Genomic DNA, 24,951 nt, shown 5'->3' with positions numbered 1-24,951 from the left:
GGGACATGCCAGCCAGCCAGCCAGCCGGGGCCAGCCAACGTCGGCCCTTCCCTCCGACCCCCCGCGCCCCTCGCCCGCCTCCATCATCGTCGCCCTTGCTCGAACAAACGACCAAGCAAACCTCCCCACCCATTCCGACCATCAAAGCCCATCCTTCTCTTCGACGATCGGGTCACCGCTTCCTTGGCTGTCGCCGCCGCCGCCGCCGGAGGGAGGAGCTTCGCCTTCTTGAGCCATGTCACCACCCGCGCCGGACGTACAGCGTGGGGCTCGGAACTAACTAGTACTTCTTCGTCGTCCGCCCCGTCTTCTCTCTGTGTCTCCCTCCCACACCCTGATCCCTCTCGCCAACCCTCGCGTACCTCGTCGCTGCCCGCGCCTATCTCGCAACATGCCTGGCGAACGCCTCCTTCCCTTCCGCGCCGCCCAGCTGCCCACTCCCGTCAAGCCGGGCGAAAACGCCATCAAGACCACCAAGCGCATCCACGGCCTCATCTTTGATCAGAATGTCGACATCCCCATCCCGCGAATCGACGGCACAGACTGCTGCAGGTGCAACGTCTACCGCCCAGAGGATACCGACAAGGGCAAGAGGTACCCCGTCATCATGACCCACGGACCCTACGGTAAAGGTGAGCCAATGTCGACCCCGCCCGCGCTGATTCCAGCTGCCGTGTCCGAGGCGAGGCGAGGATGGTGATGGTGATGCTGATGCTAATGCTGATGCTGATCTCTGACACGCCCCGACCGACCTGACTTGACCTCTTCTGCCGACCCCATCCCGGACAGACATCCCCTACAGCGAATTCTACCCGCAGTCGTTCGAGGAGCTGCCAGAAAGCCAAAAGTCGTCGCTCTCGGCGTGGGAGACTCCCGAGCCCACCTACTGGACAAAGCAGGGCTACGTCGTCGTCCGCGTAGACGAGCAGGGCACCGGAGAGTCGCCCGGATTCCTCGACACCATGTCCGACCAGACCGCCAACAACTTCTTCCACTGCATCGAGTGGGCCGCCTCTCAGAGCTGGTCCTCGGGCAAGGTCGGTCTGCTCGGCATCAGCTACTTTGCCGGCAGTCAGTGGCGAGCCGCCGCCAGGAAGCCCAAGGGACTCGCCTGCATCGTGCCCTGGGAGGGCATGTCTGACTTCTACCGCGACCGCGCTAGGCACGGCGGCATCCTCTCCAACGGCTTCATCGCCCTGTGGCAGAACTATCAGGTCAACACCCACCAGTACGGAAGGCCGCCCGCACCCAAGCCCGGAAAGACGTGGGGCCCCGGCCAGAACGCCCGGCCCGGAAACGTCGAGGGCAGCCTCTCCCCCGAGCAGCTCAAGGCCAACCGAACCGACCAGACCAGCGACAATGCCGTCAACTTCTACATGGACGACGACTACTACTCGTCGCGCGACTACAGCCTCTCGGACATCGACGTGCCGCTGCTCAGCGTCGGAAACTGGGGCGGCATCACCCTCCACCTCCGCGGCAACGTCATGGGCTACCTGGGCGCATCCTCCCGCAACAAGTGGCTCTGGTTCATCACCGGCCGCCACGACCTCCCCTTCTACCTGCCCGAGCGTGTCGAGCTGCAGAAGTCCTTCCTTGACGCCTTCCTCCACGACAACGACACGCGCGGCTGGCTCAAGGGGCCGAATGCCGAGGGTGGCGTGCCCGCAGTCAACCTCGCCCTGCGCAAGGGTGCGCCCAAGTTCAACACCATCGAAGGCGACCGCAGCTTCCCCGAGCGAGCAGAGACCCAGTGGCCCCTTCCGCAGACGCGCTACACGCCGTACTACCTGTCGCGTGACGGCAGCCTCCGCGCCTCGTCCGACGAGGTCGAGGCGGGCCAGGTCAGCTACCGGTCGCTCGAGAGCGACGGACTCACGTTCAACGTCAAGTTTGACAAGGAGACCGAGATCACGGGCCACCCAACCCTCCGCCTCGTGACCAGCATCGCTGCCGCAGACGGCGCCGCGACGGTGCCGAAGGACCTCGACGTCTTCCTCACGCTCCGCCACCTTGATGCTGAGGGCAAGGAGATCTTCTACACGGGCACGGCGGGTGACCCGTGCCCGGTGACCAAGGGCTGGCTGCGCGCCTCGGTCCGCAAGGTTGACGCATCCAAGTCGAACGGGTACTACCATCATCGCGAATACCTGCGCAACGAGGCGGCGCCGATCGAAGCCGACAAGCTCCACGCCATCGATATCGAGATCTGGCCCACGAACGTCGTCGTTGCCGCCGGAAACACACTGCAGCTCGAAGTCGGACCCAAGGACCAGCAGGGCCACAGCGTCTTCCCGCACAATGGCGAGACAGACAGGACGAAGGAGAAGCTCGAAGGACAGAATGTGCTGCACCTCGGACCAGTCAGCAGGGCGCAAGTGGAGTGCTCCGGTATCAATGACAAGGCGGAGGGTCTCAAAGACCAAGGTCAAGAACTCAGGAGCGCCCTGGTCTTGCCCATCATTGCCTGAGCACCCGCTCGACGGCGTCGTAGCATGTCGACGAGGCTACCTGCTCGCCATCCTACATAGATTTCGTCTCGCTGTCCGATGATACGGATCTACGCTCGAACCTGTTCGATCGTCGGTTTCCCTCTTAATTCCACCAAAGGCCTTGAATTAGCATGCTGTTCGGGGCTCTCTCGTTGCGCCACTTACGCTCGACCCAGATGCTTCTGCTCGAGGACCGTGTAGCTCCAGCCGATGCCACGGCACACTCATCCCGGCCGCCTCCACACCTGCCGAGTCACCAGCTCCAGGTCACTTGGACTACCCGATGCTCGTCCATGCGGTGCTCTGCTCGGCTTGGGTCGTCCGACGGACAGAAGCAAAGAGCGGGGTGGGGGGTGCAAGCAGCGCTCAAGGATACGCCGGGCGGGAGAAGGTGAGACGAGAAGGACACGAAATCGCTCTTGTCCTTGCAACGGCCTTTTTCATCTCGCTGCTGCCGGCGAGGACAGACTCGTCACGCCTCCTCTGTCTCGACCCACCACCACGGCGCGCCGCAACGCAATCACATCAGCGTCACAGATGTCCACCGATCAACCTCACCTCTACTGGCGGTCTCCGATCGGTTTTGGACCAACACCAAGTCCCCGGCAGAAGCCGGACGGCGGCCGGTTCGATTACAACGATGCCGAGACCTTGATCGCTGGTAGGTGCATAACGCGCGCAAAAGCCAGGCAGCATCGAAGCAACATTCACGAACAGATGTCTCTTCCTCCTGACTGCTGCTGTTATCGAGTCAAGATGTCATCTGCAAGGTACCAATTGCCCTCGTCCAGGATTTGCTGCCGCCTGACTTCGTGGCCCTCGCCCAGAACGGGGAAGCGATAACTACAGTCACCATACAGGTCATGCGCCTTTCCAACCTGCCGTGGCTCGCCGGCCGGGGATACGATACGCTGGGCGTCTACTTCAACAACGTGGCCTACCGACCGGCCGCCGACGCCTCAGATCCGGGAGCGGAGATTTCGGCCCAGTCGGGAAGCTTCCTTGCCGTCTTGTTCGAAAATTTGTGCGATCCCATCGTGACGGGAAGGGAGGAGCTGGGCTTCCCCAAAGTCTTTGCAGACCTTGCTGGCGGCTTTGCGAGGTCTGAAGAGACGGACGAGGAGACCACTTTCAACTTCACAGCTTCCACTTTTGCCCACGATTTCCTCACTCTGAGCATACCCGGCTTGACCGCCGTGCCGCCCTCGACGCCCTCCCCTCTCTTTGACGCGGCAAACGAGACACGACACCACAGCAGGGACGAAACCTTGACGCACCGATTCGTGCCTGCCGTCGGAGCGCCAAAGCGCGGCAGAGAACCAGATGCGGACTACGCCGTCTTCGTTGGCCCAGCTCCAGTCCCTCCATTGCTCAAGCAGCATTGGCAAAGCGACCAGCTGGACGGCGTCGATGTCCGTGTCCGGCCCGCCTCTTTTCAGCAGGCCCCAACGCTCCACCACATTATCGGAGGGCTGGACACCCTTGACCTGGGAACATAACAAGTCGTCTACGCCGGCGTGCATAGGATACAGGGTAGCGGCGACCTGGGTGAGCACCAAGCTTTGGCAAGATCGGTGCGGCGGCTGAGGAGCATCACAGCCAAGAGGAGCTGAACGGCGGTCACTTTTCCCGCTCACTTGGGTTTCACAGCACACATCCGCAGGATCGCTTAGAATCTCGGGCGGCATGGCCTGAGCTAGCTCGTGGTGCAGAGCAGTCGCGTCTCTCCCTTGCGCTGGTCATTGGAAATCGTTTTACTACAACTGTTCGATATCGCTTGGACGCCTGGCGGCGGCAGCCTTGCTGGGCCGTCCTAGTTGTCCTTTGGGCCCTCGGGGAAGTTCTCGTCGCCCAGTGCCTGTCCGTTGATTTGGAGCGGCTTTGCCTCGAGGAGGACAAAGGCGATCCTGCACCACTCGGTCTCGCTGAGGTTCCTCCAGATGTGGTTTGTGCCGCGCTGGACGCAGATGTCGTGTGGGCCGAGGAGGCGCTTTTCGCCGCCGTCGAGCTCGAGCTCGCAGTGGCCCGAGAGGATGATGCCGTAGTCGATTGAGGTGGTTCGATGCATGGGCGAGGGACTGAGGGGCGCAATGTCGACGATGCGAAGCACTGAACCGCCGTTGGGGTTGTGTGACTTGCCGCTGAAGACTGGAGGCTTCGCGCCGTCGCGGGGGTCCGAGTTGTCGGCGGGTGCTTGGTCCGTGCTCCAGATCAGCTGTCAGGTCCAAGCGGCGGAGACGAGGTGCCGGGCGCGGGGATGGCGAGGGCGCGGGGCAAGGGTAAGGATGCACGTCACTTCGTTGACCTCATCGGGAGCTCTTTTTTGATATACCTACAGCGAAGGTGGTGCCGTCATCTAGGATTTGCTTGTGGGGGATGGGCGTCTCATCGACGAGGACCGCCTGTCCCTTTTCGTTGTGGCCGGTGACGAAGCGCTTGATGGGCTCACGATGCGACATGCCGGAAAAGGCTGGGCTGGGCTGGGCAGGGCAGTGCAAGATGTCTGGCTGAGGGTCCCAAGGGCGCGTTGGGGCAAGATGCTTTGTCCGGGGTTCGAGGTCAAGAAGCAAGGCCGTGTCGGGCCGGCGACGAGACGTCTTAAGGCGAGCTGCGTCTCTGCCAAGAGGCTCGAGGGCCTATGTGCCGGCGCTCCGGACGGCGCTTCCGCGGCCGCGCGGCTGCGGCAGTCGTGCAGCAACAGAAGAGTCGTCTTAGAGACGCCCGGAAAGCCCAGCCGGAGGATGGAGCACTGCGCATGCTACCCCGCCCAAGCCGACTACATGCTTGTAGAAGTGGGCGAGGAGAGATGATGCAGATACCCAAGAGTCTCGACCCCACCTTATACGTACCTTCTGCCGCCGTCTGTCGGGCTCCACCCCCACCGGCTGGCCGGTGCAACCACGAATCGAGAGCTCGACATGGCGAAGTAAGACGCCGCCCTCTGCCTCGTCAGCTGACTTGGCTGCGGCAAAGCCTTCCATCACGCAATGCGCCGCGGCTAAGCAGCATAGGCCTACCTCCTGATCATCTGTCGGATCGTCAAGCCGGGGAACAATAATGCCATCGCAACGGACCCTTTGCTGAAGACCGCAACGTGCACGACTCCCTCCTCGTCGTCCAAGCCGGCTTGATGGGGGTGTGTCTCCAGCAAGGAACGCGTCTCGCGCCGCACTCGCAAGCTGGCGACTGACTTGGACGGCCCTCCCAGCCCGACAATGGCCTCGGCGTCGCACCCTTGTCACGCTGGCTACTCTAACAAGGCCTTGCAGGAGCCCGTCAGGAGGGCCTCCGAGATGTACTGCTAGGCTGCAGCGCAGAGACCAGCACGGCCAAGGCCGATTGCCGATTGCCGCCTTATAAGAAGCCGACTGGCCTCGTTCAACGTCGCTTTCAACATGACCATCTGCAAACAGCAATCACTCTGTGCGCCTTGTTCCCCTCTCATCAATCGCCACACCATGACTACCATCAGCAAAAGCTCACCGCGCCTCAAGGTCACTGTCGTCGGCGCGGGTATCGCCGGCCTTGCAACGGCTCGCGCACTGCGAGAGCACCACGACGTCGTCATTCTCGAGACCTCGCGCCTCAAGACCGAGACTGGCGCCGCCATCGGTACGGGCCCCAACGCCTCCCGCATCCTTCTCGGATGGGGCGTCGACCTCGCCAAGCTCGAGTCTCCCGACGGTCGCAGGATCATTGAATTCAACAAGCAGGGCGACGTGCTGCAGGACATCAAGCTCGACATGCACAAGACGTATGGCGCGCCCTTCCTCCTCAACGTAAGTGCGGCGTGTCACCGGTACTCTCGTGGCTTCCTCTGCTCACATCTTGACATTGTGCTCTCCAATCTCATTTTGCCGGACGACTCATCTGCGCGCCAGCACCGCATCGCCCTGCACCGGGAGCTGAAGAGGCTCGCCACGTCTGAGGACGCGGGCATCCCTGGTAAGCCTGCCAAGCTCCTGACCGCAAGCAAGGTCGTCGCAGTGGTGCGTGCGCCGGGGTCGGGCCGGCCAACCCCATGAAGGGAGAGCGACCAGAGGCAGTGTAGGCTGATGGCCCCGTATTCTGCCTTCGCCTGTCTCGACAGGACTGCGACACTGCCACCGTGACGCTCGAGGACGGTAGCCAGATCCAAGGCGACGTCGTTGTCGGTGCCGATGGGATCAAGTCGACAGTGCGCGACGCGGTGCTTGGCCAGCCGCTGGTACCAAAGCCCAGCGGCCATTCTGCGTACCGGACGATGATCCCCTTTGACAAGCTGCACGCCCTGCGGGATGCGCAGGTGGACGAGGTGCTGAGTATGCCCGGGCTCATCATGATTGTCGGGCTGGATCGCCGCCTGGTGGCCTACACCTGTCGTCTCGACGGCCAAGACCTGCTCAACATTGTGGCCATCGTCCCGGATGCTGGCCTTCAACAGACGTCCAAGGAGAGCTGGTCGGCCGAGGGCGACATCAAGGCGCTGAGGGCGTGCTACGAAGGCTTTTGCCCGCTGACGCACAAGATCCTCTCGTTGGCCGACCAGTGCTCACTGTACCAGCTGCGAGACCAGGATCCGTTCGGCAGCTGGACGCGTGGCAAGGCCATGATTATCGGCGACGCGGCCCACTGCATGCTTCCGCACCTGAGCCAGGGAGGATCGCAGGCCATCGAGGATGCCGAGGCCATCGCCTACGCCCTTCAGAGCGCCTCTGGTTCGGCTGCGGTCGAGGCATCGCTGAAGCGGGCCGAGCGGCTGCGGATTGGACGGGCGACGTTTGCGCAAGAGCATTCGCGGAAGCAGGCGCTGGGCCCCCGGCCGGGTACCGAGGAGGAGGTGGCGGGCAAGAACCCGATGCAGTTTACCCACTACCTCTACGACTACTCTGGAGCCGAAGACTGGGCCAAGAGGATGGAGGGCCCGGAGCAGCGCGGCAACAGCGACCAGAGTGGTGCGGCGATCCTGGCCGTGGCAGCGTGACTGCATCGACGAAGGCAGCCAGGCAGGGCTCGTTGTACATAAAAGCTCCCTCTCTGGTCCAAACTGGGCGTAATACATACAGCAACCTTGGCAGGTGCACCGCCATGATGACCGGCGCAGCAGAAGCAGCTCGAGCTGCCAGCGGCTTTGCCGTGGGCTAGACGGCGAAAGGTGGGGGGAAGAGGGGGGAGGGGGGAGGGGGGGAGTCCGGGCGGGGACGCGGCCTCAGCAGTAGATCGAGTGTTGTGGTGCAGCCCCCCATTGCAGCCGATGCAGGTTGCTGGCCACGGGTTATTTGAGCGCCATCCGCTCCTTACTTCTGCTGCTCTTCGTTTTTGGTGTGGGGATTCGGCGCCAGCTCGCCGGACCACGCCGCACGTCTCGCCTACCCACTACACTGGCTCCTCTACGACTTTTCCCTACCTTTGCTCAAAAGAGCCAACGTCCAAAGGCTAAGGTGGTCTCGGGGAGCGCAACCCCTTCCCCATCGAGCCTGCAATCCTCGTCTCAGCTCGTCCTGACCAACAGCGTCCGCCAGCAGAGCCCTCCATGCCGTCGTCGCCGCACCGCCTCTCTTCTTTTGTAGAGTACCCCGCCGACTCTCCCTTCCCGCTGGAAAACCTGCCATGGTCCATCATCTCGACAAAGTCTGACCACGCCGACAAGAGAGCCGCCGTCGCTCTGGGAGGCCACGTCGTCGACCTCGCCGCCCTCACTAGCCTGCACCATCTCTTCGACGCCCAGTCCGCCCACCCGCCTCCATTCGACGCTGCCACCGCCGCACGCCTCTTTGCCCAGCCCACGCTCAACGACTACATCTCGCTGCCAAGCGCAACCCACCGCGCCTTTCGCAGCTTCCTCCAGCACCTCTTCAGTAGCCACTGCGCCCTCCTTCGCGACGACCCCTCCGCTCGCCACCAGGTGCTCGTCCCGCGCGACGACGTCACACTCCACCTCCCCGTAAAGGTGGGCGACTACACCGACTTTTGCGCCAGCAGAGAGCACACCATCAATGCCGGCCGCATCATCTTCAACGTCGACGACCGCCCGCTCGACGAGAACTGGTGAGCGCTCTCGAAAAGGCGGCCGCGCTTTGCTGCCCGCTCATCCGCCCTTCTGTTGGGCCCGTACTCCCTTCCGGCTCGCAGGCTGCAGCTCCCCATCGCCTACCACGGCCGCTCGTCTTCAGTCGTCGTGTCCGGTACGCCAATCACTCGGCCCTGCGGCATCTCCAAGATGCGGGTGCCCGGCGCCAAGCCGCACTTTGGCCCCTCCAAGGTGGTCGACTACGAGCTCGAAGTGGCCTTCATCATCGGCGGAGGCACAGAGGGCAAACCCAACGATCTGGGAGAACCGATCCCACTGCAAGAAGCCGAACAACGCATCTTTGGCTTGCTCATCATGAACGACTGGAGCGGTGAGTCTGCATAGCTCGTCCTACCGGCCACTCGCTCCTATCGCGAACCCATAGGCTGACCGTTCTCGCAACCCGCTTTCGCCATTTGCGAGTCCAGCGCGGGACATCCAAGGCTATGAGATGGTCCCCCTCGGTCCCTTTGCCGGAAAGAACTTTGGCACCACCGTCTCCCCCTGGATCGTCGAGACGAGCGCGCTGGAGCCGTTCCGCGTCCCCTCGCCCGCCCAGGATCCCACTCCCCTGCCACATCTCGACCAAAGGGGCGAGGGCAAGCAGTGGGACATCTCGCTGGCCGTCGACGTCAAAGGTGAGCCTGCTAGGCGTCATCTGCGCCTTCCACGGCGGCATACGGCGGGCTCTGACACCGTCTTTGCCCCCGCTTTGCGGCATCGGATCCGCCCTCTCAGCCTCGGATTCCGACAAGTGGACCACAACGACCGAGACGAATCTCAAGTACCTCTACTGGACCGCCAGTCAGATGGTCGTCCACCACGCGGCATGCGGTTGCAACCTCAATGCAGGCGACATGCTTGGATCCGGGACAATCTCGGGACCGGTAAGTGCTGCCCCATGGAGCGTCGAGCGAGCAGCGAACGACGGGCACTGAGCACGTTCCGACCTCACCTCCTCAACAGGCGAGCGATCCGAACCCTGCCGCGTGCCTGCTCGAAAAGACGTGGGGAGGCCGTAACGCTTTCAAGCTCGAGGGAGGCGGGGAGAGGACCTACATCCAAGACGGAGACACTGTCAGAATGACAGCGCAGGCCACAAGGGCGGACGGGCTGACGATCGGCTTCGGCGACTGCACTGGTCAGCTCGTGTCGGCCAGACACGCGGCGTGAAGAAGGAACTCGGAAAGCAACGACGCCTGAGTGACCCTTGATGACTTTGCGTCTCGGAAGAGCATGCGCGTGGAGCGAGTCCTCCCTCCACGTCGGCAGTGAAATCATTGCAGGACAAGGGGTGCCGAATCATCATACACTGCAACGCTGCAAAGGGTTGAGAAAGGCGAGCGTGTGAGTGGGAGGGCATCATGGTTAATGTCGATGCTGGCCGCAGGCACCGCGCCGACGTGCCCGCCCGCCGTTCACGCTCCACGTAGGTCTCGCCACCCAACGGTCCTTGCCTGCACAGCGTGGTACTCTCCCATCACTCATCCTGTAACGCAGAGAGCGACAAGAGGGCGCAGAGCTTGCAACTGACATGTTCACTCGACCAGTTCAAGTCGCTGCGGCCCCAGTTACCCCGTGCAAGACCGGCAGGGTCATAAAGGCGATGCGGTTCGCTCGCCGCCACGCCCGCAATCCCTTCTCGACTACGCCCTCCTGCGCACCAACATCCTCCATCCCATCGACGAAACATGGTCGGCGGCAAGCTCGGCAGCACTACCGTATCCGTGACCTTGATTGGCACCGCCACAGCGATTCTTCAGATCGATGAGGTCCGGTTTCTCACTGACCCGGCGTTCGATGGCGCGGGCCACGAGTACACCGTCATGCCGGGCATGTCCATCACAAGCACCGCTGATCCGGTCCTCTCCATCGACAAGCTGGGCCACATCGATGCGGTGCTCTTGAGTCACGAGGATCATGCCGACAATCTCGACACGATCGGTCGCCGCTTACTCGATGGAAGGCTTGTGTTGACGACGCGCGATGGTGCAAACAATCTCGCTCCTCGCCCCGACGTCTTTGGCTTGGGCGGATGGCAAAGCAAGCTGGTCAAGGTTGGCGGCAAAGACTTCAGCATCACGGCCATTCCCTGCGTCCACAAGTCGAGCAGCGCATGCATCGGCTTCGTGATCGAGTCGCCCTCTTTCGGCGAGACCGACGGCCTCCCCAACGCCATCTACTACACGGGCGACACCATCCTCTTTGACGAGCTGTACAAGGTCAAGGACAAATGGCACGTCTCGCTCCTCCTCATCAACCTCGGCCGGGCCGAGGCTCCAGTCGGTGCCGAGGGTTCCATGGAGCCCATCACAATGGACTCGCGTGCGGCAGTCGAGCTCATCCAGCAGATCAAGCCGGACGTTGTCGTGCCGCAGCACTTTGACTCTTGGGCTCACTTTGCCGAGCGCAGCGACCAGGTCAAGAAGAACTGGGCAGAAGCCGGTATCACCAACGTCACGTACGCAAAGCCCGGAGAGGCGTTCAGGGTGCTGTAGACGGATGGATTGGCTGCGTCAGGCTCTCTTCAGCACAGCCCGGGAAATGGCCGTCATAGGCCACCACAGCGTTCTGCGTTGAGACTGCGCCGCTCTCGTCTGGGATCGGCCTCATCCCCCTTTCCTGCATGCATGATTCACATTCGCCGTATCTTTTCGTATCGAATTTGGGCCCGGTGCCATGCTGGTGTCGGGATACGTTGCGAGCCACATACTTCTGATACGCTCTCACGTCCGGGTGACCGTGCCATCGGGCTCTCCAAGAGCGGGAGGGATCGTCTCGGCCTGGCCGTAGAGAGCCTCCCTGGTTCGGGCCAACTTCTTGTGGGCCCAGCGCTTGTGTGTCGGCCTCCACCTATCTCCCTGTTGAACAAGCACCTCAAACTTGATGATGAGGTCGGAGAGAGCCTCGAGTTTGTTCAGCTTTGTGAGCCAGCGAGCTTCCCTCTCCTTATCCGCTTCCATCCCGCTTGCACGCTCTGTGACCGAGATTCGCTCCATCATCAGCGAGCGCGACCAGTCGAGGAGCAGATTCAGCCTCGGCTCGTCCCGCTTGCGATACGCAAATGTACCGCTGTAGTGACCGCCTGGGTTCTCCTGTAGATATGCCGCCTTCTCCTCTTGAGGCCTTTGGAAGCGCGGATCTGATGGCGTCGACGAGCGGCAGTGCCACGCAGGCAAGTCTTGGACCGAGATGGGCGGCAACTGGAACTCTGCAGCATGACTCAGAGCAAGCGGCCAGGGAACGAGAGTCGTGTATGTCCAGTCAAGGACGGCAATCACTTCGGGGGCATCCTTGACGCCGTCACTGAAGAGCAGGTTTCGCAGCGCGAAGTCGGGATGCCTAAGTGACAGACCCGACGTGGAAGCTTGGGCTGGCGCGGCCGAGGGTTTCCCTTTCCCGGTGTTTGGATCGGTATACAGCGCCGTCCAGATCTCGTCGAGCCAATCTCTAGAGCCAGAGAGCAGCTCGAGAGCTTCGTCGACAATGGAGCCGATGTCCTCGTTGAAGCTTTCGAGGCATCTGAGATGGAAGGCGGCCGCGTGCTCCAGCGTCTCCTGGCTTGTAGCTTCGCTGCACTCGCTCACAACATGATAGATGTCGGCGACAAGGTGACGCGATGCCGAGGCGCCACTTGGATGAAGTGTCGGCATCATAGGGGGTGTCTTGCTGATTTCCTCGACCTTGTCCATAGCTAGATTGTTCTGCTGCTCGCGCCAAGTGCGTTCGGTGCAGCGCCAGGCACCGAGCAGAGCCTTCCAGCGCTCGTCAAGCCACTCTACCGCAGACGAGCCGCCGTATACCGCGGCGGACGGGGGCTCGTAGGTCGGCACCGGCACGAATGGATGGCACCGCGCTGCATTGCAACGCTCGACGTAAAAGCGCGGTTCGCCCGCAGATGTTTTCTTGGCGGCAGCCTGCTTGCGGACTTCGTCAACGTTGCTGCAGTGATCTTGTTGTAGATAGTCGCACTGGATACGGAACTGCGTGCCTGGGACCGCATCTGGCGCCGAGCGTGTCGGGAGCGCGGCTGTCCACTTAGGGTTTGCAAGCTGAAGCTGGACAGCGGAGGCAGAGCGAGCTAGCGGACCCAGATCGAGATCCCGGTCGCTCAGACGACGTCCACCGACACCCCTGATGCCCAGCTGTTCTTTGTAAGTGGTCCCTCGAACGTATGCCTGGACCATGAAGCGACGACCGAGAGGATTGGCATCGTTCGAGCGGAAGTCGTAGGCGAGGACAGGCGCGACCTTGAAAGGAAACGAGGCGAGCTGGTCTAGGTATTCGATCGTCGAGACCTCCGAACACAGCCAGCCGATGGGCGTGGAAGACTGGCAGATGCCGTTGTCGCTCGAAAGAGCGTCAGCCGTGGGCAGAGCAATGTTGAGAGCGTCCATGGAACAGCTGTGCATGTGGTTCTGCACGCGTACGATGGCACAAGACTCTGTGATGGAAGTGATCGTGGAGACCCATGTACGAGCTCAGTGTGTCTGTGGCGCGTCTTGGCATCCGTTTGCGGCCTTCAAGGATCGTCTTGAACATACCGTCCTGCTCTGGCAAACGACAAAATAGAATGTGGTTGCTACCGTTGCTGACTCGCTCTGCTACCTTGACAGGCCCCTTTGCGATGGCTTTTTCGACGATGTGCTCAATGAGATTGATGTCGAGCTCATCGATTTCTGCAGGCCGCCTCTTTTTGTAGCTACCCGCATTGCCGATGCCTGTACTCATGTCGCGCTGGTGGCCCGAAATCGTGGTAGGGCGAGGCAGTGGCAAGGTGGATGACCGCGGCAGTACGATGTTGTAGGCGTCGTGAGGTATGGAGGTGATGGTGGTGCGGAAAGAGGGTGGAAAAGTCAAGCCCGTAGGCTTCATTTGAAAGCGGGGGTCTTTTAGCTCCAGCTCCGCCCCGGCCGCGGTTCCGCCCGCCCGCCTGTCTGTTCGCACGCTGCATCGACCGCCTGCGCAGCCAGGGCCCGTTAGCCAGAGCTATGGACTTCTGTTGCAGCCGATCAATGGTGGGCTCCAGCCTGCTCTGGCGACCTCCGTGGCCCCTTTGTCTCTCGTACGCTCGAGTTTGAGTCAACCTGCACACCTCGTAGCCCGCCGCGCCGAGCGCAGCTGTTGAAGAAAGGCTCCGCCCTCCGTTGCGGCCAAGAGGCTGAGCATGCCGTTTGCGCAGGCAGGCCGGTGCGGCCATCCAAGGCAGGGAGAAGGCGTTGAGAGGCCCCCTGTCTCTCAAAGCCTCGTCTTGGCCCACTTGTCGGCCCCGCTTTTGCCATACCGACATCACCAACCTCTGCCCCCTCTCTCCGGACTCGACGGTCTCAGGGCTCCCGTCGCAGCAACAAGCCTTTCCGCCATGAAAGCCAAAACCGCCATCCGCATTCACCTCCAAAACGTCCTGAGCCTGGAAGAGCTTCGGGGAGAGCATCCGACTCTGCAGAATTTGAGGGAGTACGGCTGTGTCTCGTGGTCGACAATCAACGACTCGACGGTGAGCATCGTCGAAGGTGCTCAGACGAAGCATGCCCTTTTCCAAAACGCTCCCTGACGTGGAGCAAGCCACATCCTTCCCGTCGCCTCTATTCCACAGGCCCACTACGCTAACGGCTTCTGCTTCGAGATCAATTCGGAGCTGCAGGAAGGTCGTTGGGGCCATGAGGTGGTCGTCACAACTCTGACGTGCAGCAACTCTCCGACTCATGTGACGGTCGAGGTCGAGGTTAGCGCGGACGAATACGACAGCTTGGGATGGCGCGAGACCATCTCTCGACTCGAGGATGAGCTTTAGAAGACAGGGTGGCGCCAAATGTCGGACTGGGCGACCCATGACCGCATGATCCTTCATCTGTTCTCGTTCACCAAACCACGCCATCCCAATGGCCACTCGACCAAGTGACTTTCCCTCGAGGTATCTGCAACAACCGCAAGCTGGTGCGGACACCAAAGCATCAGATGCTGATGCCTGCCTCTCTGCCCCAGAGCCGAGAAGTCGGTGCTACCATCGCCACACGTGCTCAAATTCGCAACTGGCCCAGCGCCTTGAATCGCGCTGCGAGTCAACACGCCCGAGAACGGAATGCCGCGCTCCTCTTCCGTCGATACTACTATAGCCGTGGAATCTGGGCATCCTCTTGGCCCGTCGAGCAAAGTGAGCCGCACACCCACCTGCCCGTTGGCGTCGGTCCGGTGGCGCCCCGGCGGTCGTAACGGCCTCGCCTCGTTTGCGAGCCGGCCCGAGATCCGAATTCGAAGAAGGTCGCTCGTTAGCCTGGCGGCGATATGGCTGGCTGTGTTGCGCTGTGGACCGTGAAGAATCTGCGGCCCTGACCGCGTCTGTGCGTGGCTGCGCCTCTGCCACCAAGGAGGGAGGCTCTGTCCTGCGGATGTCGCTTTGCATGTTGTGGTGCCTGCCGCCAGCGCTGGCGGCAAGTTTTTGGTGAGCAACGCGGCAGGCCGGGCTGCATTTTTTCGGATTCGACATTCGGGCCAGGAATTCTTGTTGTGCACGAGGGGGTCTGCCGCGCTGTGTGGCCTGGCCTGGCGCGGCTACTTCGTCGGACCATGCTTTGATCTGACCTGCCGCGGTCACTTTGGTGCAGCCACTCGCCTGCCTGCCTCTTACCGGTGACCCCCCTCGTCCGCCTTCCGCTCACGCGCGCCAACACAGACACCACCAGCACCAGCATGTCCCCGCCTGCCATTTGGAATGCAAAACACACCGGCCCGGCAAGGAGTCGGCCCATACAGACACGGGCAGCAGCAGCGGCTATGCGGCCCTCCCTGCCGTAGAAGCATCCCGCTGGCTTCTGTGGCGTCGGCTACATGCCCATCTCCTCTCTCGCCGTGGTCGGATCCTGGGGGCGCAGAAGCTCAGGCAGACGTACTTAAGCAGCCTGTGGCCCACTCAGGTCTCTGCCGTCGTCCCCGTTCCCGGCCACAACACTCACCCTCTCGCCCCTCTTACGCAGCCGTCCAGCATGCATCTCAACCAGAGCAACCACAGCAAAGTATCGGCCGAACAGCCCGTCCACTTCGGCTGGAACAACGTCCGATTCACGGTCAAGTCAAAGAAAAAGCAGGGCGATGGCGTCCTCCTCGACGGCGTCAGCGGCTCCATCTCGGGAGGTCAGATGCTCGCCAGTGAGTCTCCCACCTTCCTCCCTCCTCAGCCACAAAGTCGAGCTCCAGCTGACCTGGCCGCCCTTTCCACCTCACCCGACGCCAGTCATGGGTCCGTCCGGCGCGGGCAAGTCAACCCTGCTCGACGTCCTGGCAGGCAGGAAGCCGCTGCAAAGCGGAACTCTGACAGTCAACGGCTCGGACACGACCAGCGTCCGCGATCTCAGCGGCTACGTCGAGCAGGAAGACGCCTTGCTCGGGACCCTGACCGTCAGGGAGACGATCCAGTACTCGGCCCGTCTTTCGTGAGTTTCGACAGGCAAGTTGTCTTCGCATGCCATCGCCAGCGCCGTGACTGATCCCGACCGGCGTGGAGCCGCGTTGACCTGTCCATGACCTCTATACAGGGACCCTTCCGCTAACCAGACGACGCTCGACGAGCGAGTCGACGCCACGCTGGGCTCGCTCGGTCTGTCGCATGTCGCCAACCACCGCATCGGCACGCCCATCCAGCGAGGTATCAGCGGCGGACAGAAGCGCAGGGTCACAATCGGAAACACACTGGTCACCTTGCCGCAGATTCTCTTCCTCGATGAGCCCACCAGCGGTCTCGACAGCGCAACGGCCCTCGAGGTCATTGCATGCATCCGCCAGATGGCCAAGGACCACGGCTTCGCCGTCCTCTGCACGATCCACAGCCCGAACTGGGAGACATGTGAGTCCGAGCTGCGGCGACGAGCGGTCCATCTGCCCTTTGAGCTCGACGCTGAATCTCAATTTGCCACACATGCTTCGCAACCCTCGCCCGTCTTCCGCAGTCAGCCAGTTCGACTCAGTCATGCTGCTCGCCCGCGGCAAGACCATCTACAATGGCAGCACCCTCGGTGCTGGCGCCTACTTCACAGCACTGGGCCATCCGACCGCGACGCACAGCAACCCCGCAGACAACATGATGTCGCTCGTCTCGACCGACTTTCTCCACGGCGATGACATCGAGCGCGGCCAGGACCGCATCCGCAGCTTCGCCGAGGCGTGGAAGGAGCACATGGACGAGGTCGGGAACGAGAAGCCGCGAGCGCCCTCGACGATCGCTGCCTCGTCGATCTCGGCGCGGCCCCTCCGAAGGTCAAAGATGACCGGCCTGGCCCTGCTGGCCGCACAGACATCGACGCTGACGAAGAGGAACTGTGAGTGCTCTGCCCTGAAGATCTTCTGACTTTGATCCGCGAGTCGCTGGCTAACGGACGGAAGCCCAAACACCCGACCGACAGACCTCAACTACAGCCGCAATCTGCTGGCCTATGGCATTCGTCTCGGCATGTACATTGGAATGGGTGTCCTCGTGGCCACGGTGTGGGTCAACATGCCTCAGACGGACGCCCGCATCAACGACCGCCTCAGTGTTCACTTCTTCGGGTGGGTAAACGGCAACTGATCGCCAGCGCCATCAGGTACACGCTCGCTGACCGTACGCCGGCCCTATCTTGCTTTGCTGCAGCGTCGCCTTCCTCGGCTTCATGTCGGTCGCTGGTATCCCTTCCTTCCTCGAGGAGAGGGCTGTCCTGATGCGAGAGAAGCGGAACAACCTTTACACTGCCGCACCCTACGTCCTCGCCAACACTGCCGCATCGCTTCGTGAGTGCAGCGCCGAGCTACCAGGCCAGAGTTGACACCACATCTGCTGACACGTCGGCTGAATGGCCCCCTCCGACGCTGGACAGCTTTCCTCGCGATCTGCACCGTCTTCTTTGCCGTGATCGTATACTGGTCGGTCGGCCTCCACCCCGGAGCGACGCCCTTCTTCCGCTTCCTCGCCTTTGTCTTCCTCGGCGTCTATGCGGCCGAGTGCCAGTCACTGCTCATCGCCGCCATCATCCCGATTTTTGTCGCCGCCCTCGCCATCGCCGCCTTCATCAACGGATTCTGGATGGTCGTGCAGGGTGAGCACCAGATCGCATCTTCCCTCGACAACCACACCGCAGCGCAGACCGGTCCGTGCTGACTCCTCCCTCCTGTCAACACCATTGCAGGCTACTTCGTCCGCACTCTGCCTTCGTTCTGGAAGTATTGGGCTCACTTCATCGATTACGAGACGTTTGCATTCCAGCTGCTCGTCAAGAACGATTTTACCGGCTTGGTGTTCAAGTGCAGCGGCTCGCTGGCCGACAACACGTGCCTCTGCTCGCAGCCCTCGACGCTCGTACAGACCGGTCAGGCATGCGCGCTGCGAGGCGAAGAGGTCGTGCGCTCTCTTGGCTTCGACGGCATCTCGACGACGCTCTACGCCTTCATCCTGTGAGCTCGCTCTATCTATCTTTTTGCGTGCGCTTTCGCCTCAGCTCGCCAGCCCGCTGACCATGCATCTGCACTTGGCTCGTCGCATCGGAAACAGGGTCATCGTCATTGTCGTCTACCGGCTTCTCTTCTGGCTCGCCCTGACGCTCCGCAAGTGAAGGAGTGGTGCACGCACTCGACATCCCGTCCATCGCCCGTACCGTCGCCACTAGACGATCCACTTCTCTCTATACGTCGCACACAAAGAATCAACCAGTCCTCCATGATCAAAGCCGGGTTCCAGATCGAACTTTCTGTCAGCTGACAAGCGCCCGTCGCTGGCCTGTCCATTCGACGTCTTGAGGTTGGGACGCCTCCGGATACTTTTCTCGCCTCGCAGGCTACTTTGCCGAGGCAGGCTCTTGGCCTGGCCTGGCCATGCATGCGCGCAGTTCGACACCGCGGCCACTTTGTCGGAGTAGTCGGCTCGCTTTCGAAAAAACACGTGGCAAAGGAAGTCGCCGCCTGGCTGCGGGTGCCCGCGGGCTGCCTGCCTACCCAGCCTTGGCCGCGGGCACCAGGCTGGGCGAGTCGTTCGGTTTCCGATCCCGGTCCTCGGGAAGCTTTGGGCCTCGCTACGAAAGGCCTGCAAACACGGGTCGCTGTGGAGGCCATCAACACCAAAGCCTCCGAGGGACGAGGTTCGGCAAGTCGAGCACCTCCGACACCCGTCAGGGAGGACAGTGCGCTCCAGGTAGGGTTGAAGCTTCTGGCTGGACCAGGCTCGCCGACATCTCGTTCCAAGATCATGGAGGTTCACGAGCTCGTCGCGTCCTCAAGGCTCGCACGGAGTGCCTTCGATGCTGAAAGCGGTACAGGGGTCAAGACCTCGAGAGCCGGTTTTGCGCTGTGCTGCGATCGGTTGAGGCTCCGCCGTACGACAGATAGCGTCCCACTGATTACAACAAGCGATGAAGGACTTCGAAGACGGAGCGCTACGGAAGCCCGATCATTTCTCGGCACCGTATTACCTCGTCTCTGAACACGTCGGCGATGGGGTAGACGGCTGCGAGCCTCTCGAGCGAAGTGTACGCCAGGTCGAGGCCGCTCTCAATCTCGCGATGGAGCCAATGCTGCCTGTCGGCGGCATCGCTCGTGTCGCTCGAGTGATTCGATGTCGAAGGCGTCGACTGCGCTTCTGGCGGCGACGACGACGTCGAGGCGATCGAGACCCAGCCGCCGTAGGCGCCAATCATGAGACAGCACCCGATAAAGGGCCAGTGTGGCGGTGCCGAACCGCTTGCCGCCGACCCGTGTATCGATACAGACGACGATAGGCTTGAGAGCGGTGAGGACGTCGCTTCCTCGAACGTCAAGTCCAAGTCGTATCGAATGAGTCTGGAGATGTTGCGAGACGCCTGTTGTCGAAGCCGCGGGGTCGGAAAGAGGCCTGCCTCAGCCTCCGTCGCCGCCTGGGCATCGCAGCTCGGAAGACGGATCCACCAACTCACCTCGAGAATCCTGCCCACGCTGACCTGCATCTGCCTCTGGTCCGGGTCCTGCCTGTCCGTCACTTGAGTTTTGAAGCTGCACGAGTCGAGACCCAAGGTCAGGTCGGCGAACCAAGCTTTGCGATGCAACTGGATACGGCAGCTGCCGGCATACAGACGAGGCGGAACAGTGGAAAGGAACAAGAACTCGCGAGGTAAGCGGGAGCTACAAAGACCACCGCAGCGCCGCACAAACAAGACACTCACGCATGGAGCAGAACAGCCGTGTCGAAAAGGCAGACTTCGCGAGTGGCCGCGGCCTTGGGCGCTCGCACCCGGCCGGCGCTTGCCAGCGCGCGCGCGGCCGTCAGCCAGGCGGTTTGCGCTCGGGCGATGAGATTTGCCAAGATGCCGTCCAGCGAGCTGAGGCGCTCCACGGAAGGCGTTGCGTGCTCGGTGATGCATTCGGCCATCAGATACACAGCCTCAATGCGCAGCATGTAGACTGAGCTCGACGTCGACTAATGATCAGGAGGGGCGTGCAAACGTCAGTGTCGCGAGCTCCGGAGAGGGAGACAAGGGAAGACGGGAACTTCCCGCCGATAAAGGCTTCAACTTGCAGCTGCTGCCAGACTCACGCCGAGGTCTTGAGGTATCCGAACCCTCTGAGCTTTTGGCTGCGTATTGAGCCTTCTCGGAATCTCTCCGCTGGTGCTCGAGCTCATCATGACGTCGGCGATGCAGATCTCCCACCATGCCCTTCGGCCTGCTTCTTTTAGCTTGCCGGGGGACGAGCTGAAGGGCCCGAAGCCGGGTGCTGCATCGTCAAGAGAGTCGAGCGAAGCCTTTCGGGCCACCGCTAGCGCACAATCGAGCTGGTGAGATGCTTTGTCGCGGAAGTTGCGACCGTAGTAGGCGTAAGACAGAAGAAGGTGGCAGACGATGCGGTCGAGGCATGTCGCGGCATCCTGCTCAGTCGAAGTGCCATCGCCCCTTGCCTCGATCGAAGTTTCGAGCGACGCCAATAGAGAGGTTGCCTGCTCCGAAGAGGTGCCGAGGTAGAGCGAGTGGCCGATGACAGCGGCTGCTTTAGCAGAAAGAGAGGCGGCGAGGTCCTCGCTGCGGTCCTGGGCCGATGAGCTGGAAGCCGAAGCGTCCCAGGACAGCGCTGCTGGGTTGGACGGCCGCGGTGAGAGGCGGTTGAGAAAGTCGTCGGCCTCACCGAGAACCGGCACAGAGAGCGCGAAACTGTCGAAAAAGCGGCTCAAGCTGAGCAGCAGCAAGCAGCAGGGAAAGAAAGAGGCATTCATTCAGCAGCCTGGAGCGGCCGTGGTGGAAGAGAGGCCCCGGACACCCCCGATCGCGCCCTGTGGCAAAGGCCGACTCACCCCAAAGAGACAACATCCGACTGAGGCAGGGTGTCGAGCGGGGACGCGCTGGCACTGCTGCTGTGCACCAGGGCCGAGTGCGGTCTGACAAGTCCAGCCAGCCTTCGCATCTGGTCCGAAGGCGAGAGGGCGCTGTCGTCGGTGGTGGCGGCGGAGGACGAGAGACTCTCGGAAGAGACGGCGGTGTCCTGGTATGCCTCGAGTGGCTGCGGCCATAGCTGGGCGTCGAGAGCATCCCACGAGAATGGTGTGGCGAATGCGGTGGAGGACGACGCTTGGTAAAGGGCGCCAAGGTTGGGAGCGGACGACGCGTCGAGGTCGAGTCCTGCGATCCACGCAGAGGGGTCGGCGGTGCGTGTTGCACTTGCGCGGGGGGGCAAGGTGGCGGGGACGATGTCGCCGTCCTTGTCGCGGTAGTCGCCACTTGTGGCAATGTCGGTAGCAGCCAGGGGTGAGGCCGGGAGGCGACAAGAGTCTGCGGGGCGAGGCTGCGTGGGTTGCTTGCGCGGCCTGCCGGTGCGCTGACACGGTTTCCAGCGGCAAGGTAGCTTGTGCATGGCGCAGCGTGAGCACGGGTTGGGCGATAGCTGGGTGAGGAGCGAGGACGACGACGACGACGACGATGATGATGCCGCTGCTGCGGCGAGGATCTTGTCGGGCTGCTGTCCGTCGCACTTGCTCTTTGCAGCGCGGCAGGCAAGGCAGGCGAGTGCGCCGCGAGTGCGTCGTAGCGGGGAGGCGTCGTCCATCGATGGCAACGGCATGGCTCAGCGCTTTGATGGTGGTGGTGGTGGTGGTAGCGCCCTGTGATGGCGGCGAGGAGGGGGCTGACGAGGGTCAGGGCGGTCAAGCTGTCAGCGGCTGCGAAGAGATGGACATAGAGCGTCGAAGGCGGCGGGGGGCCAAGGCTGCCTGCCCGACGCCGTGTGGAGGACGAGGTGAGCCTGAAGTAGCCGCCGCGGATGCAAAGCCAACGAGCAAAGCAAGCAGCAGCTTTAATCTGTGCAAAAATAGCCGCTGCGACCCAGCCCGAGGGTGGCAGATAGCCGGTCGGGGCGGGATGTGGACACATCCGACACCTTCCCGATGGACGACCTCCATCACCCAGGCGCGCACCTCGGCGGCACAGCAAAGGGAGCCAGGCGCTGCTGCGTTCCACAGAGAAGCAGACCAGATGTCAGCCTCTTGTCTGCTGGTCAATTCAGCGCATCTCGGTCTCGTCGTCTACGGTCCAAAGCGGGTCAGCCGGAACCCTTCCTTGCCAGCGGGTCCGGTGCCGCGGCGCTGACGCCTCTGAAGGTGCAGCACCAGGATGCTGCGCAGCAGGTACTCGACCACCAGGATCGACGCCACTATCGCCAGCGCTCCCGTCAACGCCGCAGAGCTGTTGGTTTGCCGGTCCGACAGTCGGCAGGGTTGGGGTCAAAGTCAGTGTGTGCGCCAGGGTAGGCCCGCCAGCGCTGGCCGTAGCCTCGTCGCGACCGACAACGCACCTGGGAACACCATCGAACGTGACATAGACCAGCTGCAGCGCCACCAGCACCAGCGAAAAGACAAAGCGCGAGACGAGGCTGCCGTTGCTCACGCCGGATCATTAACAGCCACAAAGAGTCGCTCGTCCGTCAGCAGCCCCGACGACAGAGTAATGTGCGCGCCCAGCACAGGGTCTCGGCGGGCTGCGGCTCCAACGCAGCAACTCACCAGGGCAACCACCTCCGCCACTCCCCCTTCGAGCTGTACTGCAGCAGCTTGACCACCACGTCGCCGGCCAGAAAGATGGCGCAGGCGGCAATGAGATACTTGAAGTGGAAGAGCTCGCCTTCGACATACTCGAGGTACGAGTTGGCATCGCTGATGGCAGACGTGGCGCCAAACATGTCGCTGAACTGGAGACGCAACGGCGCATCCCAAGTCACCGGGGTCACGGCCGCCGTGACGTTGCGCATCGCGACCACCTGGTCCACCGAGGGGATCTCGGCACCGCTCGTCGACTGGATCAGCGCCATCGTGCTGCGCACCGTGTCAACGACCTCCGCCGGCATGTCGGTGATGTTGTCGTCGTAGATGGACACGAGCATGCTGCTAGTCACATCAGACCAGGGCGGCGTCGGCGGAAGGTAGTTCTGCGGCTGCTCGAGGTAGCGACCCAGCGCCGAGAGCGCGTTGAAGAAGAGGACCGCCTTCTTGAGCCCGATTACCGTGACGGCGCTGGAGAGATGGAGGATGACGTGCGCGTAGGCCCACGCCAGCACCGTCATTGCGCCCGCCTCCATCTCGCGCACCGCTCCACGGAAGTAACCGTAGAACTGCATCACCACGATCACCAGGCTGCTCAGCACTTGCAGGATCGTCAGGCCGCCCCAGCCACCCATGGGGATGCCTCCACGCTGCCAGTCTCGCGTGCCCGGGCTGATCGAGTTGATGACGGTGCCAAGGCCGTTGAAGCCCTCTCCGAGCACAATGAGACCAAATGTGGCGAGCCGGTCCGCCACAATGGTCTCGTGCAGAGTGGGCGCGAAGATATCGATTTTCTCCAGCGCGATCTGGACAATGGCTTCGCCGGCGATGCCAGAGAACCACATGACGAGTTGCTGCCAGCCGACCGGAGGACGCTGGTCGTAGAAGCGGCTCAGGACCCACAGCAGGCCAGAGATGATGAGTACCGCCACCTGGACGCTGACAGCGACAAAAGTCTTGCGGCTATGCTTGTGGACGCCGTGGAAGAGCACGAGGAGGTGGTCCAGCGCAAGACAGGCCCGAGTGACGGCGTAGCAGGCGGCGAAGTTGGTGAAGCTCTGCCGGGCGAACTCAGAGACAGTTGTGGCGAAGGCAAGCCAGGCGCCGAGCAGGCAAAGGCGGACGACGCCTTGCAGGAATCGAAGCCACAGCGGGCGTGTGGGACCCTCGCGGAAACGGACGTCGAACAACGTCTGACTCCACCATGTCCACCACAGCAGCGCAAAGAAGCCGACGAAGCCAAAGATCTGCCCGGGCGAGCCAAGCTCGACCGAGCTCGAGTAGACGGTGAGGACAGCGGCAAAGAGGAGATCGAAGAGGAGGTCGTCAAATGAAGGCAGCTTGAATCCAGATGGCAGTGGCGTTGGGGGCTCGTTGTGGTGTCCAGGCGCCGAGAGAGGGTTCAAGCTGCTGCCCACGCCAGCACCGAGTTCGTTGCCGTCGCTGTTGTCATCTTCATCGTTGGCTTCCCTGTAGACGCGATGCTGCAAAGAAGGACCGTCGACGCGGGAGACAGCGGTGTCGTGCGCTCTGGCGCTGTGTGCATCCGGCATCGAGGGGTGAACATTTCGCAGAGCAGGAGAGCTGCATAGCGGGGATGAGTCGCTGTCCTCGTGCAGCTCCTTGACGAGCATCGATGGACTCTTCGGTTCAGGCGTCTTGGCTGGCTTAGGTGCAGCCACATTTTGTTGGTTGAGAAGCGGATCCTCGGAGTCTGAGCCCCCGGTGAGTGTCGCTTCGCGGTCATGATGGCGGGCGTGGCGGCCGAGGTCGCCAGTTGCGGTGTTCTGCGAGCTGTCCATGCTGTCTGCTGTGGATCGAGATCAAACTGGTGCAGGGCAGAGGCAGGAGTGGGTCACGGCTGCGCCAGGTGGCCAAACGTTGGAGGTTGCTGTCGGTTCTGCTGCATGCGCTCGAGTCTTGTAGCTTGCCTCAGCGAGGAGCCGGGCTGCCAGAGGAAGCTGTGTGGTTGAGCAGTTGTGGTGGTCAAAGGCGAAAGGGCGGGCATCGGGCCGAGGGAGTGCTTGATGACCGCCTTTGCCATGGGGCGTTGAGGTGGGGGTCAGGAGGCAAGCAAGCCAAGTCCCTGCCCGCCAGCTGGCCAGCAAGGAAAAGGCAGAGCGAGGCGCCATGGTGGCTGTGCTAAAAGAAATCCCGCAGCGCCCCGACCGCGCCGGACCGCAAATTGCGCTGCGTCAGGCGAAGCAAGCCATCCACCACCACCATCACCATCATTGCAACATGTTTGATGCGCTTCAGAGTCGATAGACCATACCCTTGCACGATGGAACAAGAGTAGGCTCAATTATTTGACTATTCGATCCTGAACCAGACGGATGCGACGATCCTTATCGACTCCAGCGCGTACGGAGATAAAAGCAGGACAACTACATACG

The 24,951-nt window shown here is 62.1% G+C and overlaps 10 protein-coding genes across 10 annotated transcripts; 7 read left to right on the top strand and 3 right to left on the bottom strand.

The window, feature by feature from the left end:
- Positions 1 to 391: 391 nt before the first annotated feature.
- Positions 392 to 2,471, top strand: PFL1_00327 (uncharacterized protein; the record flags this gene model as incomplete). The annotated part of the gene is made up of 2 exons (XM_007877823.1): positions 392 to 632; positions 790 to 2,471. 2 exons carry the CDS (start codon positions 392 to 394, stop codon positions 2,469 to 2,471), a joined length of 1,923 nt encoding a protein of 640 aa, XP_007876014.1.
- Positions 2,472 to 3,029: 558 nt separating this feature from the next.
- Positions 3,030 to 3,991, top strand: PFL1_00326 (uncharacterized protein; the record flags this gene model as incomplete). The annotated part of the gene is made up of 2 exons (XM_007877822.1): positions 3,030 to 3,153; positions 3,249 to 3,991. The coding sequence occupies 2 exons, from the start codon at positions 3,030 to 3,032 to the stop codon at positions 3,989 to 3,991; spliced, it is 867 nt and encodes a 288-aa protein (XP_007876013.1).
- A 314-nt stretch (positions 3,992 to 4,305) lies between these two features.
- Positions 4,306 to 4,951, bottom strand: PFL1_00325 (uncharacterized protein; the record flags this gene model as incomplete). Its single annotated transcript, XM_007877821.1, has 2 exons — positions 4,306 to 4,707; positions 4,829 to 4,951. The coding sequence occupies 2 exons, from the start codon at positions 4,949 to 4,951 to the stop codon at positions 4,306 to 4,308; spliced, it is 525 nt and encodes a 174-aa protein (XP_007876012.1).
- Positions 4,952 to 5,950: 999 nt separating this feature from the next.
- PFL1_00324 (uncharacterized protein) lies at positions 5,951 to 7,455 on the top strand (the record flags this gene model as incomplete). Its single annotated transcript, XM_007877820.1, has 3 exons — positions 5,951 to 6,271; positions 6,374 to 6,481; positions 6,583 to 7,455. The coding sequence occupies 3 exons, from the start codon at positions 5,951 to 5,953 to the stop codon at positions 7,453 to 7,455; spliced, it is 1,302 nt and encodes a 433-aa protein (XP_007876011.1).
- A 549-nt stretch (positions 7,456 to 8,004) lies between these two features.
- Positions 8,005 to 9,714, top strand: PFL1_00323 (uncharacterized protein; the record flags this gene model as incomplete). The annotated part of the gene is made up of 5 exons (XM_007877819.1): positions 8,005 to 8,519; positions 8,604 to 8,872; positions 8,970 to 9,179; positions 9,280 to 9,428; positions 9,508 to 9,714. The coding sequence occupies 5 exons, from the start codon at positions 8,005 to 8,007 to the stop codon at positions 9,712 to 9,714; spliced, it is 1,350 nt and encodes a 449-aa protein (XP_007876010.1).
- Positions 9,715 to 10,232: 518 nt separating this feature from the next.
- PFL1_00322 (uncharacterized protein) lies at positions 10,233 to 11,039 on the top strand (the record flags this gene model as incomplete). Its single annotated transcript, XM_007877818.1, has 1 exon — positions 10,233 to 11,039. The coding sequence occupies one exon, from the start codon at positions 10,233 to 10,235 to the stop codon at positions 11,037 to 11,039; it is 807 nt and encodes a 268-aa protein (XP_007876009.1).
- Positions 11,040 to 13,903: 2,864 nt separating this feature from the next.
- Positions 13,904 to 14,335, top strand: PFL1_00321 (uncharacterized protein; the record flags this gene model as incomplete). Its single annotated transcript, XM_007877817.1, has 2 exons — positions 13,904 to 14,038; positions 14,138 to 14,335. 2 exons carry the CDS (start codon positions 13,904 to 13,906, stop codon positions 14,333 to 14,335), a joined length of 333 nt encoding a protein of 110 aa, XP_007876008.1.
- Positions 14,336 to 15,524: 1,189 nt separating this feature from the next.
- PFL1_00320 (uncharacterized protein) lies at positions 15,525 to 18,119 on the top strand (the record flags this gene model as incomplete). Its single annotated transcript, XM_007877816.1, has 9 exons — positions 15,525 to 15,687; positions 15,773 to 15,971; positions 16,074 to 16,381; positions 16,485 to 16,853; positions 16,938 to 17,082; positions 17,165 to 17,301; positions 17,388 to 17,606; positions 17,697 to 17,961; positions 18,059 to 18,119. 9 exons carry the CDS (start codon positions 15,525 to 15,527, stop codon positions 18,117 to 18,119), a joined length of 1,866 nt encoding a protein of 621 aa, XP_007876007.1.
- An 816-nt stretch (positions 18,120 to 18,935) lies between these two features.
- PFL1_00319 (uncharacterized protein) lies at positions 18,936 to 21,582 on the bottom strand (the record flags this gene model as incomplete). Its single annotated transcript, XM_007877815.1, has 5 exons — positions 18,936 to 19,358; positions 19,452 to 19,593; positions 19,698 to 19,951; positions 20,069 to 20,699; positions 20,819 to 21,582. 5 exons carry the CDS (start codon positions 21,580 to 21,582, stop codon positions 18,936 to 18,938), a joined length of 2,214 nt encoding a protein of 737 aa, XP_007876006.1.
- Positions 21,583 to 22,042: 460 nt separating this feature from the next.
- On the bottom strand, positions 22,043 to 24,357 carry PFL1_00318 (uncharacterized protein; the record flags this gene model as incomplete). The annotated part of the gene is made up of 3 exons (XM_007877814.1): positions 22,043 to 22,202; positions 22,312 to 22,389; positions 22,520 to 24,357. 3 exons carry the CDS (start codon positions 24,355 to 24,357, stop codon positions 22,043 to 22,045), a joined length of 2,076 nt encoding a protein of 691 aa, XP_007876005.1.
- Between the last annotated feature and the right edge of the window lie 594 nt (positions 24,358 to 24,951).

The sequence above is a fragment of the Pseudozyma flocculosa genome (assembly GCF_000417875.1).
Source record: "Pseudozyma flocculosa PF-1 unplaced genomic scaffold scaffold00001, whole genome shotgun sequence".
Taxonomy (NCBI): Eukaryota; Fungi; Basidiomycota; class Ustilaginomycetes; order Ustilaginales; family Ustilaginaceae; genus Pseudozyma; species Pseudozyma flocculosa.
The sequence above is the reverse complement of the archived record's forward strand: the minus strand, read 5'-3'. Positions and strand labels throughout refer to the sequence as shown.